The sequence below is a fragment of the Podarcis muralis genome, chromosome 1, assembly GCF_964188315.1.
Source record: "Podarcis muralis chromosome 1, rPodMur119.hap1.1, whole genome shotgun sequence".
In the NCBI taxonomy this organism is placed as follows: Eukaryota; Metazoa; Chordata; class Lepidosauria; order Squamata; family Lacertidae; genus Podarcis; species Podarcis muralis.
The window spans coordinates 39,393,416-39,414,260 of record NC_135655.1 but is presented as its reverse complement, the minus strand read 5'-3'; the positions used below and the strand labels follow the sequence as shown (position 1 = coordinate 39,414,260).

Here is a 20,845-nt window from a genome sequence, read left to right as displayed (position 1 = left end):
AACTTGGAACCCAAACACTGCAAAACCGGAAGTAAGTGTTCTGGTTTGCAAACTTTTTTTGGAAGTCGAATGTGCTCCGTTTTGATTGTTACGCTTCCGATTTGAGTGTCACACTTCCGTTTGGAGGTCTGTCTGTTTTTGCTATTTATTTTGCGTTTTTGCAGCTCTTTTTTCTTTTGTTTTTGTGACTATGGAACCCAGTTCAGCTACTAATAGATGATTGTGTGACTGCAGTACCTTGTTTATTGCTTTCATTTTATGGATCAATGGTCTCGTTAGTAAAATCCATGTAAAATTGCTGTTTTAGGAGTTGTTTTTAAAAGTGTGGAACGGATTAATCCATTTTGCATTACTTTCTATGGGAAAGCGTGCCTTGGTTTTGGAACGCTTTGGTTTTCAAACAGACTTCCAGAACGGATAAAGTTTGAGGACCAAGGTACACTGTACAAGAGCACTCTCCTGCTTGCAATCTACAGCAACTAGTATTCAGCGGCATACTTGCCTCTAAGACAGGAGGTAGTATTTAGTCATCATGAATTGCAGTCATTGATAGGCTTATCATCCATTAATTTGTCTAATTGCATTTTAAATCTATCTAAATTGGTGGCCATCATTACAATTTATGGAAGTAAATTCCAGTTTTGCTATGCACTGTGTGTAAATAGGAATTAACCACTATGACTTCATCAGGAGCATGATGGAGTCCAGACAGCTCCCTCTGGAAGCCCCTGTACGGAGCCCTATTTCCTTCTCAATTACCTGGCAAAACACGCCTGGAGTCTGGCTAATTTCTAATGCTGCCCAGCAAACTTGGGTCTACCAGTATCCTTGGTACCTTGTATGCTGCTTACAAGGTCCCAGTGGAGATGAAAACCTCCAATGAGATCTTCCACTGCCTATTGCTGCCACTGCCAGGCCAATTGGAATTGGAAAAACTTTGTGTGTGTGTGTGTGTGTGTGTGTGTGTGTGTGTGAACATGGCAACTAGCAGTATATTCCTAGAATATAGTTTACACAGTTTATAGTCCTACATTGCCAAGACTTTTAGAATTATTTAAAAATGTATTCTCATTGAAATAATTTAAAATGAGTTGCTATTGCAATTCACGTTATAACCATACTGTAACTTTTTCAGGCTTTTAGTGATTAGGATCATGTTCCACGGTCACAGTTCATTTGCCAGCTTAGTTCAATGTACCTTGAAGAGCAAGTAACATTTTACTTATAAGCTTTTCCTATAAATGTTATTGGCAAAACAAACTATATAATATAGCTTTCATAAATGATGGCTTTCAGCAGAAGGACTGTAAGTAGGACAGTGCCTTTTTAAAATAGTTTGCTCAAGCAGCCACATATAATCACAATGATTTCAACTGATGCACTGCCACTAAGTGGTGTTCAGAATCTTGGTAAGATTTACAAGCAACTTCAGACAAATAAATGCCAAGTTTAAGGAGAGCTATTATACTGCATCAAAAATACTGTGATAAGTGGCGACATTGTATAAGGCAGCTTTTGTGGCTGTGTGAATGGGAAGCCATGGGTTGCTTCCTTGCTGGAGTCTAGCCTGATGGAAATGTTGTAAGCCACTGTAATATAGCAGATGGAATGTTGGCCTTGGAGACTTGGTTTCAAATCCACTCAGCCATGGCACTCACTGGTTGGCCTTGAACAAATCTTCATCTCTCAGCCCAACATATATCACATGCTTGTTTTACAATAAAATAGAATGCCATTGTAAGCTGCTCTGACATGCTGTTGCAAAACATGCTGTTGTTTACAGAAGACACTCTGATCCAGCTCAGATGGGGTGGCAGAGTGGGCTGCCACTTCCTTCCGTTCCCCTTCAGTGCCACCACCCATGCTATTTCAGAGAGTTATCCAACACTTGAAGCATTTTTTTCAGAAAACATAGGTAGTTGAAGGTGGAAAAAAGATCACCTCCTATTCACCACTGCTTGCAGGAGTGTCCAGTTGGCAGAGATAACCACACATTGTGATTATGTCTGGGTCCAACCCCATGTATATATTCTTGCACAATTAATGTACTCAAAGAGATGCTTTTTGGGTTGTTATTCTGTGAAGATAGGTTCTAAGCAGTTTACAAGTATAAAACCAATTACAAAACACACATTATTAAAATAAATGATAAAGTAATTCCATCAAAACATTAAAATAAGAATTCACAATTAAAATGTGCAACACAAAAGAGTATGTTAAAACAACACAACGATTAGAGGAGTAAAAACAGCAATTAAAACACGTAAAGCATAAAGTTCAAATCAGAAAATCAGGCAAATGCTTGTCTAAACAGGTCCAAAAAACAGAAATACCAATGAGGTATCTCATGTTTTAGCAGGGAGAGCACCCCACAACACTGGTGCCATCAGTGAAAAAGACCACCTCTGTGTTACCACAAGCCCAAACTCATTAGGCTGTGGCAAAACTAACTGGGTTTCATTTGATGTACTTAATGTCCTTACCAGGCAATTGAGGGGGGAAAGTCTTTGAGATAACTTGGTCCAGGGTTATTTAGGGCTTCATATTTAAGTAACAGAACCTCAAAACTGTCCCAGCAGTTAATAGGCAGCCAATACAGATCCCTTAGCACTAGTGTGCTATGTGCCCAATAAGGAGCTAGTACTGTACTCACTACCTGGACTGTGGCAGCCTGTACAGCCACAGCCTTCAGATCAGCCAGAAGGGAAACCCCACATACATCACATTACAATAGCTTTAATATTACTGCAGGGCTTATTGTTTATTAGGCTATTGTCTATTAAATTAACTATGAGTATTGAGGTTTTTAGTATGTCTAACAAAAAGAAGTATTAAATGTTATCTGGTAAAGGCAATAGTTCAACAAATGAAGATGAAGGCTTAATTTTATACATTATAACAATGTAGCTTGGATCTACTTTCCTGTGACATGCTAACCCCGAGTGACTCTCCAGTTTTAGGTAGTCATACCTGAAGATGCCAGGTCCAGGGACTGAACCTAGAACCTTCTGCATAAAAAGCATGCGCTCTACTGCAGAGTTTAATTTCTTCCCCTGATATATGGCACAATCAATTATGAACAGCTCCTTTGCAATTCCTATTCATGTCAATGAGCTTACACAGGAACACTTATTATTGAATTCTACGCATAATGATTATATATGGCACAATCATACAGAGGGCAGAATAAAAGGCTATCGGTTTTTTAGTAGAAATATTCTGCTTATTCTTGCATCTCTTTCTTCTAATTCAAAATATATTATCATTTCAGTATGGGCCAATGGAACAGTTCCATACAGCAAAGATTTACTGCAAACCTTGTTTCTAGGACAAACCAAGACTGACTGCAGCTCACAACACATTCTTCTACACTACTCCAGAATAATTTGTTTAAAAATGGAAGCCTGTTTACTCTATTTAAAGACACATATAAGTATTGAAATGCATCTTTTTAATGCAGCATATACTATCAGGGGTTATAATGCTCGACACTGCAGCTCTCTGTTACATTCTACTAGTATCATTTTTGTTTTCTTTTTTCTTTGAGAAAGGCTCTTTACTTGGCACGTTCCACGAAGTTGTACTTTGTCTGACAGTTTAAATATCAGCATCAGTTTCATCTCATCAGAAGCTCTAGATGGAAAAGTTCTGCCTATGCTGAATTGTCCCAAGAAGCTTCAAGATTAATTTGATTTAAAAGGCTTCAGGAGCTTTCAAAGGAGAGTTGGTGGTTTCAGGCCATTTCCTAATGGACAGCTGCATCTATCATAAAACCATCAGGATTTCTACCATTATTGGCAATTTCTCATCCACATACAGATACAATATTTTCATTTTAGAGTCTAGGCATATTGGAGGAGAGATATATTCAAGATAGAACTGTATATTTCCACACAGTTCCAGCTTCGTGAATGGATGCATGTTCCCAAGAAAATGCACAGAACGTTTCTTAAACCATTCATTATTTCCTCCCCTTTAAGTTATATCATAATTTGAAAACACAGTTTGTCTATCAACTGAACATTTCATTAATTATACGAATTTAGTAACATATTTTATTAAATTTGCTAATTATCAAAATCTCAATAGCTGAGAATTTTTCAGGCCAAACACTGGCAATTTCTGTGACATATGGGATAGTTCACAACTCTGAACAAGAAAAACAATATTTAATTTTTGGCACAGGTCATATTTTAATCTTTTTTTCCAGTTTTAATCTAGAATATAGATGACTTCAAAGATAATACATTCAGATCAGTTATACAGTACTGCAAGATCCAGGGTTTGAAGACAGAATGCCATGACTTAAGCTGAGCACTTTCAGCTTCAGTTACCTGTTCCGTTGCTAAAAGGAAAACCATGTTGCTTCTGTTTGGAAATACAGAATAGATGCTAGTATTGGTTACTACTACAAACTGGAAGGGAAATACAGTAAGCCCACAACTTACATTTAACTTGTGCATATTCAGCTTTACGCGTGTGGGGAAAAATATTAAACATTAAGGAAGCTGCAAGGCTTGACTTTGGTAATTCCACCCACCATTGAACCCAATGTGTTTGGGTTTAGGTAGGCCCACGTAAATTGTAGGCTTACTGTACCTATTTAATTTTTATTTATGTCTGACACAGGGATGAGGCATCCAGTATATTCAATATTGTAATTTAATGCAATCAGAATTATGATGAGGTATCCGCTTTTAGCATGAGACTATTTGGAACCACAACAAAATACCTCTGCATTTTGAAGACTAGCAAAATTTATTGTGATAGAAGCTTTTGTTTGACAGAGCTCACTTCATCAAGTACATGGTCACCTGAATGGAGCTATACTTCACAGAGAGAAGATTTAAAAAAAAAAAAACTTTGCAAAGCAAGGTCTAAAGTTCAAGCAAGGCAAGAGGAAGCAGTTACATTTTTTATACTACTAAGCTGAACTTTCCCAGTTTGTTCTGACTGTCTCAGAACTGGGACTATTTGTTCTCTTCATATCAACAGTACAGTGGTACCTCTGGTTAAGTACTTAATTCGTTCCGGAGGTCCGTTCTTAACCTGAAACTGTTCTTAACCTGAAGCACCACTTTAGCTAATGGGGCCTCCTGCTGCTGCCACACTGCCAGAGCACGATTTCTGTTCTCATCCTGAAGCAAAGTTATTAACCCGAGGTACTATTTCTGGGTCTGTAACCTGAAGTGTATGTAACCTGAAGCATCTGTAACCTGAAGCGTCTGTAACCCGAGGTACCACTGTACACCTATGTGTGACCCAGATGTGTACTTCAACATAATTATGATTGACTCATGTTTCTTCAGCTTCAGTTACCTAACACTACTCCTATATGGGAGAAAAAGCGATGATATCATTATCTATGTCCATCTTGAGTCCATCAGAACATCAGCAATTTCCACTGCACCATTAACCAGAGTCCTAAACAGTCCATACAAGTCCACTTTCTGGACACCACAGTACAACAATGTGAAAGGCATATACACCTTACATTAGAAACAAACTGACGCCATAGCCATTTGTGCACTTCCCAACTACCCTCCGGAGCTCACATCACTATCTACTGCCTACAGCAAGTCCTTTAATAGGCATCTAATTCAGGGATCAACACATGCATCTTAAAACTACAGGACTCATCATGTGAAGTAAATATTCAAATCAACAGTGCAAAACAAGTACTTTGTGGTCACCAAATACAGGACAGGTGCAACAGAGAAAGCAGTAGGCCATGATTTGTTGTCAACTACAGCTCTCAGCTAAAAGCTCTCTAGCACATCATCAAGGTTCTAAAGTGCATTCTAGATTAACCGGCTCTCTCACAGGACTTGGTGGGAGGGTCACAGCTCAGTGGTAAAGCCCATGCCTTGCCAGCTGAAGACCCAAAATTCAATCCCTGGCATCTTCAGCTATGACTGGGAATGTCCCTTCTGAAACCCACGAGAGGTGCTGTCAGTCAGCATCCACAATAATGCATGGACTTGGTGTTAGACAACTTTCCTATGCCCCTATGTTCCTGCCCTTGGTTATACAGTGGTGCCTTGCAAGACGAAAAGAATCTGTTCCGCAATTCTCTTCGTCTTGCAGTTTTTTCGTCTTGCGAAGCAAGCCCATTAGCGGCTTAGCGGATCAGCTGTTGAGCGGCTTAGCGGATCAGCTGCTAAGCGGCTTAGCGGATCAGCTGCTAAGCGGCTTAGCGATCAGCTGATAAGCAGCTTAGCGGCTTTGGAAAAAGGGGGGGAGGGAAAAAACCCTGCAGGAACTCGCAAGACATTTTCGTCTTGCGAAGCAAGCCCATAGGAAATTCGTTTTGCGAAGCACCTCCAAAACGGAAAACCCTTTCGTCTAGCGGGTTTTCCGTCTTGCGAGGCATTCGTCTTGCGGGGCACCACTGTAAGTGCAAGGACCAGTGCCGAGGGCCTTCTGGCGGTTCCCTCATTGCGAGAAGTTAGGTTACAGGGAACCAGGCAGAGGGCCTTCTCAGTGGTGGTGGCACCCGCCCTGTGGAACACCCTCTCATCAGATGTCAAGGAAATAAACAACTATCTGACTTTTAGAAGACATTTGAAGGCAGCCCTGTTTAGCGAAGTTTTAATGTTTGATTCTATTTTTAATATTCTGTTGGGAGCCGCCTAGAATGGCTGGGGAAACCCAGCCAGATGGGCGGGGTGTAATAAATTATTATTATTTATTAAGAGCCCCACAGAAGCAAATAATCATCAACAATGGGCCAGCCAACCAAGGTATAAGCCCTAGTGGCAATTCTGTTGTTTTATTTTATTGTTTAAAGACATAACATAAACTCACTTACTGAAATTCATCAAATTATATAAAACAGCTCAAGTAACAGTGAAACAGTTCTGATTATTAAAACTGATTCTTGTAAACTGTTTAGGTGTTTATCACTGTGTCCAGTGTGTGATCTACTCCTTTTTTCCACTTTGCGGTGTATTATTTGAATTGGAGAGAAGCAACAGGTAGGAAACAAGCAAAAAGGAAAGAACCTGCGGGAAGCAGCTACTTGAGGTTGCCCACTTTAGGCTGCCTACTGCGACAGGGACCACGCACAACTTTGGAAAGCTTGTACCCGGCAATCAATTAAACACCATTAATTACGATTCACTTCAGGTCTCTGAGAACGAAGGCATTACATGCAAAAAGAAAGAAAGAAAAAAAGATCAGGAGTTTTGCAGCCAAGGAACGCTCAGCTCAAACAGAACCTCCACGACATCCAGCGAGATGGTTAAGAGCGCGATCCTGATCACATCTACTCAGAAGTGAGTTCTAAGGGAATCAATGGGGGGGGGGGCTTACTTACTCCCAAGTAAATGGGATTACGCTCGCAGCATATCAGGTGATACTTTTATGGCGCCCCTTGAGACCATGCTGCTACTCGCAGTGCTTCCTCACGAGCCAAAACAGCATCCCAGGCCAAAGAAAAGGCAGAGAGCGCCTTTATTTACATTGCAAACATGCAAATCTGAACTGCCTCCCGCCGTCGCCTTTCACCCCCCCCTTTTTTTTTTAAAAAAAGCAAATAAAACCCCGGGCCTGCTGCCGCTTCCTTCCCTCTAGGGGCGGGGCTCGCCCTTGACGAGGGAGGCGGAGCTCTGCGGGCGCCCCGCGCAGACTTACCTGGGGAAGCGCTCCCTCAGTTTCCTCAGGCTCTGCCTGGTCGGAGGCACCTGGGCCAGGAACCGGGCGACCTCTTCGTACTGGGCTTTGGTCAGCTTCGTCGCCATCCTCCCGCCTCACACGCCCTCAGGACAGACGGGTGGCTGGCCCGGCGGGAGGGGACGAAGCGCGGCGGCGGCAGTTTCAAACGCAGAGCGCGGGAACGGCGGTTTTGCAGGAAAGCCTTCCGCTCGCCGCCGCCGCCGCCAAGAGCGGGGGTGGCGCGTCTGGGTGAAGCGCCCTCACCAAAATAAAGCCTCTGCCCCGACCCCTGCGGTTCGCGCCTTACAGCCGGGGAATGAGGGACGCTCATGCGCGGTTCCGCTGCTCCGCCCTTCGCTCGCCGCCGCTGCGGGCGCACCCGAGGTGGAAGTCGGCCTCTGGTGTGGGGCTGAGCGGGGAGAAGGCGGCCTCGGCGGTGCTCGTTCCCTCTCGCCTGCTCTGCTCATTCAGAGCCAGCCGCCCTCGCGCGGCCCGGGAGCCCAGCCCCTCTCTCTGCAGAGTTTCATTTTCGTGACTTCGGTTTGTGTGCGAGAAGGAGCGCCGAGGTGTAGGAAGGGGGCACCAGCTGTTAAAGCCGTCGAGCCCCCCCGGCGCTGGGTTTTTCGAAGTTGGGGTCGCGGGGTGCCTTGCCTTGAACTGCGATCTGTGTACGCACCAGAAAAGATTCAGGTGTTGGGAGCGTTTTGTGGAGGCGGGTGGAATCCCCCCCCCCCTCCGCCCAGCTCAGGAAAAGATAAACGAGGTTAATATATCTGTTTCATTTCAGGATTTATGAAACTATGTTCAGAAAATGCCCAGAAGTGGAATAGGAAACAGAATACCGATCATGAAAGGGAATTGCAGCGTAAAAACCCAACAGGGAATTTGAAATGCAGAAATAGACTTATGTGGGGAGATATGGGAGAAAAAGGGTTTCAACAAGGGTCAGAAACATGAGAGTGTTTGGGCTTGTTGCACTTTTAAAGGAAATGAGTTCGAAAGATCTGGTGCCGCAATGTTAAAACCATGTTCTTGATTCCCAGCATACTTTACTGCAGTGGTGTGCGGCACAACTAACCGATTCATTATTAGGGCCAATTCGAGTCAGTGGCGTAGCGTGGGGGGTGAAGGGGGGGCCGGACGCACCGGGCGCAACATCTGGGGGCGGCGCGCTCGCACTCGCAGCTCTCTGCCCGAGTGCTAAAATCCACGGGTTAGGGGGCGCAAATTACTTGCCTTGCCCCGGGTGCTGACAACCCATGCTACGCCACTGATTCGAGTGTCCCAAAGATGGTAACAAGTTTTAGGATATTTTGGGTACACAACTGAGAATTGGGCGAACATTTGAATAATGTTTGATTTATTTATAAAACATCACATCGTAAGAAGAGCCCAGAAGGATAAGGCCAAATGCACATCTAATCCAGATTCCTGTTCTCAAAGTGGCCAACTGCTTATGGGAAGCCTGCAACCAGGACCTGAGTACAACAGGAGTCTCGTGTGATTCCCAGCAACTGGGTTCAGAGGTATAGTGCCCCCAACAGAGAAGGCAGAACCAAACCATTGTGGCTAGTACAGTAGTAATTGAAAGTCGTCTCTGAATTTGTCTCCTAAAGCCATCCATTCTGGCAGTCATCAATGTGAATAATTTGTTGGGTGGATAAGAACATAAGAGTTCTGGGTCATACCCATCTAGTCTAGATAAAGGACCCCTGGATGAGTTCGTCCAGTCAAAGGCGACTATAAATAGCTTCTGGCTCAACAGAACATCGTGATGGAAGTCAGAGTGCACAAGAAACGCCATTTACCTTCCTGCCGCAGTGGTACCTATTTATCTGCTTGCACTGGTGTGCTTTCGAACTGCTGGTTTGGCAGATGCTGGGACACAGCAATGGGAGCTCACCACCATTGAGCGGATTCGAACCGCCGACCTTCCTATCAGCAAGCCCAAGAGGCCCCGTGGTTTAGACCACAGTGCCATCCACATCCCTAGGGAGGTCATGTGGGCAATAGCATTATTTTTCTTGTGTTCCCCAGCAACTGCTATGCAGATGCACGGTGCCTCTGATATTGGAGATGGTGCAAATAGTCTAATCCCCCTTTAAAGCCATCCTAGCTGGAAACTATTTTTTTTTTTATAAACTATTTATTAAAGTTTTAGACAATAGAACAAACTTCACATTCACAACCAAAAAAGGAAAAACACCATCACAATCAATCAAAAAAACCAAAAAAGTACAATAGAAAACCCCCCATACAAAATAGAAGAAAAATAAAACATAAAAAGGACATAAGAAAAAAAGATTCAGTTTCTTAAATATTATTTTCATAACCCTCCTTCCAGACTCCCTCACATCTCCCTTTTCTGTGTTCCCTTTTACAAAATCTTATTCAGCAATACTTCACCTTCTTTCAAATCTTATTTTATGTTATACATTTCAACTATTATGTCTCCAATTTTTTCCCTTTGTTATCAGTTATTTGGGTTTGACATAATATTATTCTAACTTCACCTTTGTTCTTATAAACCAGTTTTTGTATACTCCTTTCCGCTATGTCACTAATGCCATATTATCTTTATATCCTGCATCATTCTAACATTCATACAGTTTACAATACTTTTGCAAGTAGTCCTAGCTGGAAACTATTACGACGTCTTATGGTAAAGGTAAAGGACCCCTAAACGGTTAAGTCCAGGTGACTGGGTTGTGGTGCTCTTCTCACTTTGTAGGCCAAGGGAGCTGTCATTTGTCCAGACAGCTTTCCGGGTCATGTGGCCAGCATGACTAAACAGCTTCTGGCACAATGGGACACTGTGACACGTGCTAGAGCACACACTGTTTACCTTCTTGCTGCAACAGTACCTATTTATCTGCTTGCACTGGTATGCTAGGTTGGCAGAAGCTGGGACAGAGCGACGGGAGCAAACCCCATCGCACGGATTTATGGTAGCACATACTAGGGACTGTGCCTCTACTTACTCCGCTCCCCAGCTCTGCCGTCATTCCCCCTAGACCTTTCCTTCATAGTCCTTGTAATGACCAAGCCCACTTCCCAAACTTGTTTCTGGCACACTTTTCTATTTTGCAACCCTGCTTTGCACCCATTTTTAACTTCACCCCCATGTCCATGCTTGTCCTCTCCTTTTTGCAAAGCCTCTTTTTCATCTGCCCAATTATGAAAACACCAGTTATTTGGTAGATGCTTTAATATCCCTGCTTTCATCTTCACCCTGCTTCCTCTCTGTTGCATTTCCCTTTTTACCACCTTACTGCCTTATCACTTTTCTCAACTCTCTTGCACATAAACCATCCCCCTTTCCATTACTCATCCTCTCTCCTATTTTGTACATGTAAAATACTTTTTAAAAATGTCATCCCATTGAGATCCCAAGATGAAATTTTACAGGTAGCTCTTAGAAATATTAAAATAATAAATAAATATTAAATAATATTAAATATTATTAAATAATATTATAATATTAATTATTATTATTATTATTATTATTATTATTATTATTATTATTATTATTATAAATAACAATATTATTATTAATATTAAATATTGTTATTATTAAATAATATTAAATAATCAATACATCTTTTGGAATTTTTAATCATATTAATTTTTTAATCACTTTTTCAAATACTCAATTTTTGTAACTTAAATTTATAATTTGAAGTAAGTACATCATGTAACATATAATGTTAAAGCCCATGAAGTTCAGAAAAGATTGGTGTTTTCTGAGCTTTTAAGGCTTTTGTGTAGTCTGGCAAGGCTATTTTATATATATATATATATATATATATATATATATATATATATATATTCATTCAAACCCTCATAACTCACAAGTGAGATGAGATAAAAATTAAAATTTTAGATTTAAACTTAGTTTTGATCATTCAACAAGTGTACAAAATATTAAGAAAATTGGATGACATGAGGTAAAATAGTTGGCTCACTTGGTATGGAATGACCCAATATATATATATATGAAATCTACAAATAAAACACAGAAACTATAATAGATTAAGTGTATCTTAATATTTTGAAAATAAGTAAACACAGAAAAAATGCATTGCACATGCAAATCTAGTACATACCAGTATGCCTGAATGACCCTATTAAGGAAAATCCTGAAATAGTATACTCCCCCTATTGGGAATGGTAAGGCTTTTAGCATGAGAAAGAGGACTTCTTCATGCCATGTGGCTTGCTATATGCCTCCTGCCTCTCAGTGCCCTGTTTGTCCTCTGTCTCTTTTCCCACCAGCAGTAGCACTGGCATACAAATTACAAATTCTACAATAACAAACCTTGGAACAGATGACTTACTGCAGTTGTCATATCCTGATCGCCTGAACCATAGCTTGGTGGATTGGGAGCATGACACAGACACTCATCGTCCCTTGCCTCCTAGCACTAACTGTAGTTTGTCATTTCAAATCATGGTTTGATGAAAATTGCTGGTTAGTAGTAACCATAGTTTGCCCAACAGGTTAGAATACGCCAGAAAAAGCGGATCATACTATGGTTTGTAGGAGAATGATTGCTGAAATGAGCTGCAGTGTGTCGTGCATGCCATTTCTTTCTCAAAATGCTTATTTTAATATCTGATATTTATGTGTACACTGGTGTATGTATATCTCAAAGAACCAAGTAGATATTTTGTTTTAAATATAACACAAGCGCCCCATCCTTTCAATTTTTAGATCTAAATTTGTGCGTTTATAGATAACACACATGAGCACAGGTGTCTTTCAACAATCACTGTTTTCTTAAAACAAAAAAATGAGCAACTATAAACACAAAGTTTGCATAGATACGGACTTTGCTAGGCATGTGTAAATTTAATTAGCATAATAAGTGAATAGATTTTGAATACAAAACTACTATGGAAAGGTTCATCACTAAAGGTTTTTCTCATTGAACTAAATGCAAGTTCTCAGTCACTTTTTATTTCACTTTTACTAGTAATAGAGTTGTAATACTGGAAAGAATGTGCAGTGCATATACATTTTCTCTCCTTTTCGTCTCATGTGCCTTAACTATATATATCCCTGTCCTTGGAGACCAAAACACACATACATTGACAAAATAGCTTTTTTTTAAGCAGAAAAAAGATTATATATAAAAGATATTCTTTTCTTTTGATCTGAAAAGTAATATCTTCATTCTTTAATATCAGTAGATGGGAGGAGGAAGGTCCTTTTTGGTATGCTATCCATTTTAAAACCCCACAAGGGTATAATTTTCTTGGGCTACAGAAAGGATCATTTTCCCCTTTCTTGCCAAAGATTAGAATTACCACTTTTTCCTGAAATGGATGTTTCTTAATAATTACCTGCTTCTTCCTTGCTACTACTCCTTTAGAAACAAATAAATCACGCTCTTTTAAAAAGAAAAAAATAGGACTTATTTTCGTAGTCTTTGTTGCAGGGTAATTTCCACTGAAAGTGATTTTTTCTTTTTAAGGAGCTAATGCTGCTCACTTTAACTAGTAGGATTGACTTTCAACATCTACGTGGCTTGGGTTTCAGAAAAGTTCTCTTACATATTCCTTATAAACGAGTACAGGAAACCACGTATGTCAAATTGCCAAACAAAAGCTGAATGTTGCCACATGCTGTATTTATTAGGACCTCATAAATGAATGAATTTTTGCATTTTTTTGTTTTCATTCTTTTAGAAGGGGCGATTTATTATTTTTAGGGGGGTGATTATCATGACTATATTTATAAGGTATCTTTAAGTATTTATCCCCCTTTCCCCAGTGGTATTTTGTCTTGGTGAATTAGTTGTGGTTTTTAACACCACTCATGAGGACATTTTTTCACTAAGCTTTAGTGATGATTCCTGTTCTCTTGTTAGCCATTTTTTGTCCTTTTTCTTTCAAACTACAACTTTATTTGAAGAGAATGATCTAGAGACTATGAACTAACAAGCGCTGGTGGGGTAAGGGGGTGGGGAAATAGAAAAAATATCTAAAATATACTTCACAGAGCTTTGCCTCTCAAGTGGACCACATATAACCTAAGTAATATTTGAATAGGAGCCCACCTAGAACTCAACATACACTGCCCAGAGTTAACATGGTGGAAGAGTAACATTTTTGAAAAACACACTTTCTCCCTTCCTGTGCCGTGGAGCACAGCATGCTGGTCAGCACAATTAAATTCCTGGTGACTACTACTAACCATTTTAGTCCACTTACGTTTTTCAATATTTTGCTACAGAGGTGCGGGTTAAACCATTTCTAAATGCCATTATTTTAGGTGTTCAGAATACAGGTAGCCATTTGTCTTTATGTCAGACGCAAAGTAATATTTTGATCACAGAGCAGCTTTCAGACTTACTGAGGGGGGAAACTCACAGAGGGTGAAGACATTTTAAAGTGGTGTCAAAGTGGTTTTGAGTGTTCAAACCGTTTCCACTACCCTTCGAAAGTTTCTCCGCCCTCTCTCTAAATTAGATGTTTCTCCCTAAACTTTATACAGTGGACTCAAGTCAACAAAAGGCTGCACAACAATAAATCTATGGGTCTTTAAGGTGCCACAAGATTTACAATAGTAACTTATTTGTAATCTTGGCCATGGAATGGCCATAGACATTTGTGCACAGTTATCAACATGGTGATGTGGTTTGGTTTGGTGGCTTGTGCCTGTTCTCTTCCTTCTTCAATACATTTTGTCTTTATTGCAATTGACCACAGTCATACCTCGGGTTACAGACGATTCAGGTTGTGTGTTTTCGGGTTGCGCACCGCGCCGAACCCAGAAGTACCGGAATGGGTTACTTCCGGGTTTCGGCACTTGTGCATGCGCAGAAACGCCGAATCGTGACCTGTGCGGATGCGGTGCTGCGGCTTGTGAACGTGGCTCCTGCACGGATCACGTTTGCAACCCGAGCGTCCACTGTGTTTTAAACTCACAATTTCACTGTGTTAACAAAAAATGTAGGTATGCTTCCAGTTAGCATAGTAATAACTATCTGTAACAGGACTAATAAACACCTCGGCAGGATAAAGTTATTACCTCGTAAACAACAAGCCCTTGCAATTTTTCATTTAATTGGCATCCATATGTAGTAAAAAAGGTAATTGTATTATTTGACATGCAAGTTGTATAGCATCAATTTGGGACAAAATCAGAAATTAAGAGTTAACAAGTCCTCTCAAATGGATCATATGTTACTATTAAATGTTAACTGGATTTCCATTGACAGCTAATGTACATTTCTATTTTTCCATTGAGATTATCGAATTATTCAATATCTGAATAAAAAGTCATATACCAAAGGTGGAACAATAGTATGGAGTACAGTGTCAACACTAAAAGGCAGTCATTCTTTCTTCAAAGGCAGTACTTTTCATGCTAACAGAAATCATTAGGAGAGATGAATCTAGTCATGCAGTGTATTAACATATCTGTTATATCAACCTTTGTCAAGAGGAGAAATTTTACTGCAGAATAAATCAATTACTGAAGTAATCGTATTAATTAAGTATATAGCAAACAAAAGCCATTGTTTTCCATTTAGCTAAATGGATATGGGATCAGTCCCTGTTAAATATGTAGCTGTATATTCCGTAGCATCATTATTTATACAAGTTATAAAGGTTAAAAAAGTAAAGGACCACTGGACAATTAAGTCCAGTCAAAGGCAACTATGGGGTGCGGTGCACTTCAGGCCAAGGGAGCTGACGTTTGTCCAGAAACCTTTCTGGGTCATGTGGCCAGCATAACTAAACTGCTTCTGGTGCAACGGAACACTGTGATGGATGGAATAGTGCATGGAAACGCCATTTACCTTCCCGCCACAGCTGTATCTATTTAAATACTTGCGCTGGTGTGCTTCTGAACTGCTAGGTTGGCAGGAGCTGGGACAGGGCAATGGGAGCTCACCCTGTTGTGCAGATTCGAACCGCTGATGTTCCGACCAGCAAGCCCAAGAGGCTCAGTGGTTTAGACTACAGCTCCACCCTCTCCCTACAGCATACAACAAGTTCTACAACAAGTTATATGACATGTTAAATGTAAAATACTATAGAAAACCTCTATATTCTTAACATGGCATTAGTCTTTGTAAGAGGCATGTCTAGAATGCAAAGGACATCAGCACCCAAGTTATATATGGCTGTGCATTCAAATAAGAATAGAGGCTTTCTCCAAGGTTTACATATATAACAGGGAAGCTGGTGAGGTGTGACAGATCACCCATTAGTCTTCCTGCACTAAGTAAAGTTAATAGCTCTTCAGTGCATCCCAGGCACTCATTGCTGCCTTCACCTGTGCAATAGACTGTATATGGGAATTGTCCAGAGAGCAGAGTGAAGATTTGTGGATGGCACTAAGTGATGTTTGGGCACGATCAGGAGTCTGGCCGATGGCACGGGATGAAAAATTATCTCACCAGTGTAAATGGTCTATAGAAGAAATACACCACAATAGGTATTTGGTCTGTATTTCTCATACATGTCACATATTCCACACTAATCTCTTTTGTGGGGGGTGCATTTGGGTGAAGTAAACTATTTTCCTATGTTTGCATTGTTATCCCTAAATAGTAACCAGAAACTTAATCTCACAAGGCAATAATAACTCCTAGTGTGTAACAATTGATACAACAGTACAGTTGATTTTATTGTATTTAATTTCTCGGGGAGAGGTGTGACAGAGAGGATTTCAACATTTGCTTGATAGAAATAAGCAGCATTTTGTTGTAGAAAAGGATGGTATTTTTGAAAGTGGGGAGGGAAATGATAAAAACAAGTATCTATAAACAGGTGCATGACCAGTCTGCCAGACCATGTCACTAAAATGGTTTTAAAAAGAGGAAGGAAGGGAAAGAAAGAAAGAAAGAAAGAAAGAAAGGAAAGCAAGCAAGCAAGCAAGCAAGCAAGCGAGGGTGCTATGGAGAAAAGCATCAGCCCAAATGTTTGCCTATGCTGGCCTATGTGCTGCTATGGGGCTTGTCTGCCTCCATAACATGCCATTCTGGCAGTTTTTTTCCACCACAAAGTGCTTAATCCACTTTAATTGTTCCAGTGTTATTTTCCAATACACCCTTGAAGCCCTGTCCTCGCTCCTGCCCCAAAACGCAAAGACAGAAGCTATTGTAAGAGCCAAATTTATGGGTGTAGCCAAAGGCGCAGGGAGGGGCAGCTGCCCCCCAATCAAAATTCAATAAAAATACATAGCAAACTGAGGTTCTGCCCTCCCCCTAACGAAAGGCCTGCCTCCCCTAACAAAAATCCTGTCTACACCCATGGCCAAATTTATTCAGGCAAGTGAGTAGACACAGGGCTCGGGAGTCATTCAGGAGCACAGCAAGAAGCTCAGAAATGGATGGAAGTGACAAATGCGTCCCACCCACCAAGCTTTTATAGACAAGGTTTGGAACACTCACTTGTAACTGGGATTGTAAAACACACACACTGTTGGGGTGTGCAAGTCTGCACCCAACTGCAAAGATGGTGTCTGGCTCCAGATGACTCAACTGCACCCTCCTCTGCAGACTCCTGTTCAGTCGCTGGTCCTCTCAACTGATCAAAGCCCTTAGAAGATGTTTAGTAGGGCAAATTCTGGGGTGATGTCTAATACTTGCTTGGTTATTTTACATATTTCTCGTATGGCTGTTGCCCAACAAGACAATGACAATAATCCACCAACAGCATATAAATCAATATGGCTAACCTGATCCAAAACACCCACCCACCCCACTCACGCACGAAAACAAAGATCACCACAGCCAACCAAAAATGAACAGCCAACCCCAACCTCTCTCACCACCAAAGGAACACAAATGAACAGCATGAGCAACGCTGACACCAAGCCCTACATACATCAAGCAAAATAGAAACATCACCACCCGACCCCACCCTCACCCATCTTCCCCTCCTCCACTCCTTTTCTTCCTAATGTCTCAACAAATGAAACTGATTTGTAAAAATGTTACATGGAAAAAATATGGAAGACATTCAGCTCCACTTTGTTTCATATTTTATTTTATTTTATTACATTTATATACCACCTTTATCTTCCAAGGTTGTGTACATGGTTCTCCTCCCCATTTCACCCTCACAACAACCCTGTGAGGTAGGTTAGTCTAAGACAGGGGTCTGCAACCCGCGGCTCCGGAGCCGCATGTGGCTCTTTTACATCTTTGCTGCGGCTCCGGGGCAGATACTAGCGAGGGGAGGAGGCGCATTGTGCGCCCCGACACTCCCCACTGTGGCGGGCGCTGTACTGGCTGTGACATCGCATGGGGGCAGTGCGTGCGTTAGTCACGCACCGTCCTGACATCACCTTCCCGCCCGCTGTCAGATCGTGGCTCTGGAGATATATTTGTTTTAAATGTCACAATGGTTTTGCGGCTCCCAGTTGTTGTTTTTCTTTGGAAACGGGTCCAAGTGGCTCTTTTTGTCTTAAAGGTTGCAGACCCCTGGTCTAAGAGATGGTGACTGGCCCATGCTAACCCCTTTGGCAAAATAGTGGTGCGGGGCATCCCAGCTCTAACTGCACAATTGTCTCTCCTTCTGAAAGGACCAGGCATCTCCCTCCTTTCCGTTTGATCCTTTCCCCCATTTAGGCTCCTCAGTTCCTGCACACGGCTGTGACGCTTGATCAAACAATATGAAGTTTCCTAGTTCTCCCCTACCTCCCCCACCCCTAAACATGGGAAAGATTGTGATCGTCATCTGTTGTAGTTGATTATCTTCCGCATGCCCATTTAGGAACAATCATCTCTCCACAAGACAAATGGGGATTATCCTAAAATTGAGGCAAGTAACTGGGACCGTGTGAAGTCCTGCAGTTAAAGATAAGATAAAAGTGCTTTTTATCTACAGATATGTTAACTGTGATCCCCATTTATGGGCTATGAGGGTAACCTAGCATTTAAAAGCTTCCTTCAGCTTATTTGCAGTTTACAAGGCAGTTTCGCTTTTTGGCATGATATTTCCCTCCAATCAAGGGCATGATATCTGCACTGGAGAGCCATGTGCAATGCGGGGCCTGGATCATCTGACTTCCTTGATTCAGAATATATTATAAAAGCATATGTGGAACTAGGGGATAATGATCACCAGCATAGCTTTGAATTGCCAGCTCTACAGAAAGCTGCAGAAACTGCTCATAGTTCTTCTGAGAAGCGGTGTGAGCCCCCTCTTTGAATATTAATGTTACACAGCCATGCAGGAGCATTGCACATGGATACAGGAAGCATTCCTTACTTGCATGTTATATATATGATTCATGTCCAAAAGCCACTCTGAAAGGACTGCAAGACCAGAGGCAACACTGACTCTTGCAGGGTTTCCATCAAACATGGGAAATTGGGTTGGGAGGGAATATTGAACTTTTTTAAATGATCTTGTTGTAAAGCTTATGGAACCAAGATTTTCTAGATAGCCTCAAATGCAGGCAATCCTTACTAATTGCCACTTCCCCCATGTGTTTTAACTCTTCAAGGTGTAGTTCTCTAGCAAAGTAATGTGCGCAAAAACGCACATCTTCTTTTGCAATCACTCGTAGCCAAGTAAGATTGTCTCCAAGAAAACGGTCTTAACAGTGAGTCCGTAAGTGACTGTGGAGGCCAATTCTGGATCCACATGTCCTTCCACAGTGAGGACATAGGTTTCCAGGCAGGAGCTGATCACAGTGAGGGTTTGCCAAACGTGCCTTCCCCTTAGCTTGTTTCTCCTTTTCGCCCTGAGTTTGTGCTTCTTCAAAGTCCACGACAACTTTGGTAAAGGTTGTTCTCCAATTGGAGCGCTTGCAGGCCAGTGTTTCCCAGTTATCAGTGCTTATACTACATTTTTAAAAGATTTGCCTTGAGAGTGTTTTTAAACCTTTTTTTGTTGTCCACCAGTATTTCGCTTTCCATTCTTAACTTAGAGTAGTTGCTTTGGAAGATGATGATCAGGCATCCGAACAACATGACCAGTCCAACAAAGTTAATGTTGAAGAATCATTGCCTCAACACTGGTGAGCTTTGCTTCTTCCAGTTCACTGGCATTAGTTCACCTGTCTTCCCAAGTGAGTAAAGTGGGTATATAATTGCATATACTTGTGAAAAGACCATACAAAAATGCATTACATTTGGGGAAATTGTTTTGCCAAAAATGTTTATATTAGGGGAAATGCCATATAAAAATGTGTCTACTAAGAGAAAATCACACAAAAATGCTGATGAATTCTCATGAAAACTTTTTAAAAAAATGCAAACTGATTTGGAATTTAAGATTGGAAAAATGAGAAACCAGAATGGACAGATTGTTCCATCACTACCACATTGTGATTTTACAGAACATCAGATACACTGACTTACAACAGCATCCTATGTGACTTACCCAAAGGTGAGCCTCAGAGTGTTTAGTGGGTAGTTTATAGGATTGTAGCCTTATAGTGTGAAACTGAGAAGTGTGTGTGTTAAGTAGTGCTGTTTTTCTAGAAAAAGAGGTGCCAGAACTCACCATGAATTGCCTCCCTTGTTCTCTTATAATGGCAATGGCTCCCACCTGAGAGGTGCTGGAACTGAGCTCCAGAGAGTTTAGGGTTCCCATATGTCCGAAATTTCCCAGATATTGCTGGGATTCGGCCGTCGGAACCAGTGTCTGGGAGGAAATTTCTGGAATGTCCAGGGAAATCAGGCCATATGGCTGCTCAAGCCATGCCAGAGGCGACATGGGCAGTGGCGGCTGTATCTGCATCAGCAGTGGCTGTGTCAGTGGCGACATGGCCTCTCTGGTCCTGCCTGAGTCTTCCCATCTGATGCGGCTTGAGCAGCCATTGGGGGCCACCATTGCTTCTGGGGAAGGGCCAGGCAAGACTGGAGAGGCCACAGAGCGGCAAGCCTCCCTGTCTGGGCCCAATCCTGGGCATGACCTTGCCAGTGGTCACTTGGAGGCCAAGGGCCTGAGAGGGAGAGGTGGCTCCATAGCTAAGCCCACTCAGCGGCCTGGAGTCAACTCCCAGCAAGGGTCCCAGCAAACTGTGGGGCCAGAGCGGGCGCTGGAAAGGAGCAGGGCAACAACAGGAGAAAAAACCTCCACTTGGCTGTGGCCTCCATGTCAAGGGCAGGTCTGTCCTGGAAGGCGGTTTTCAAAATATGGCAACCCTGGAAGAGTTCCACCTTTTTAAAAAAGCCCTGGTGTTAAGTTTTATGCCAATTGCCTTTAATGGTGT

At 41.7% G+C, this 20,845-nt stretch overlaps 1 protein-coding gene across 7 annotated transcripts in view; it reads right to left on the bottom strand.

Moving 5' to 3' along the window:
• The window catches only part of CDIN1 (CDAN1 interacting nuclease 1), a 118,304-nt gene extending 109,971 nt beyond the window's left edge, over nt 1-8,333 (bottom strand). For 3 of the 7 annotated variants that reach the window (XR_003705684.2, XM_028721767.2, XM_077926397.1), the window contains exon 1: nt 7,636-8,333. Coding sequence is in view for 5 of the 7 variants with exons in the window: in XM_028721767.2 (XP_028577600.2) it covers nt 7,636-7,742 (107 nt within the window). In the remaining 2 variants the exon portion in view is untranslated. The remainder of the gene's footprint in view (nt 1-7,635) is intronic. The other 4 variants (XM_028721770.2, XM_028721746.2, XM_028721774.2 and 1 more) reach the window with 4 other exon arrangements.
• Nucleotides 8,334-20,845: the final 12,512 nt, after the last annotated feature.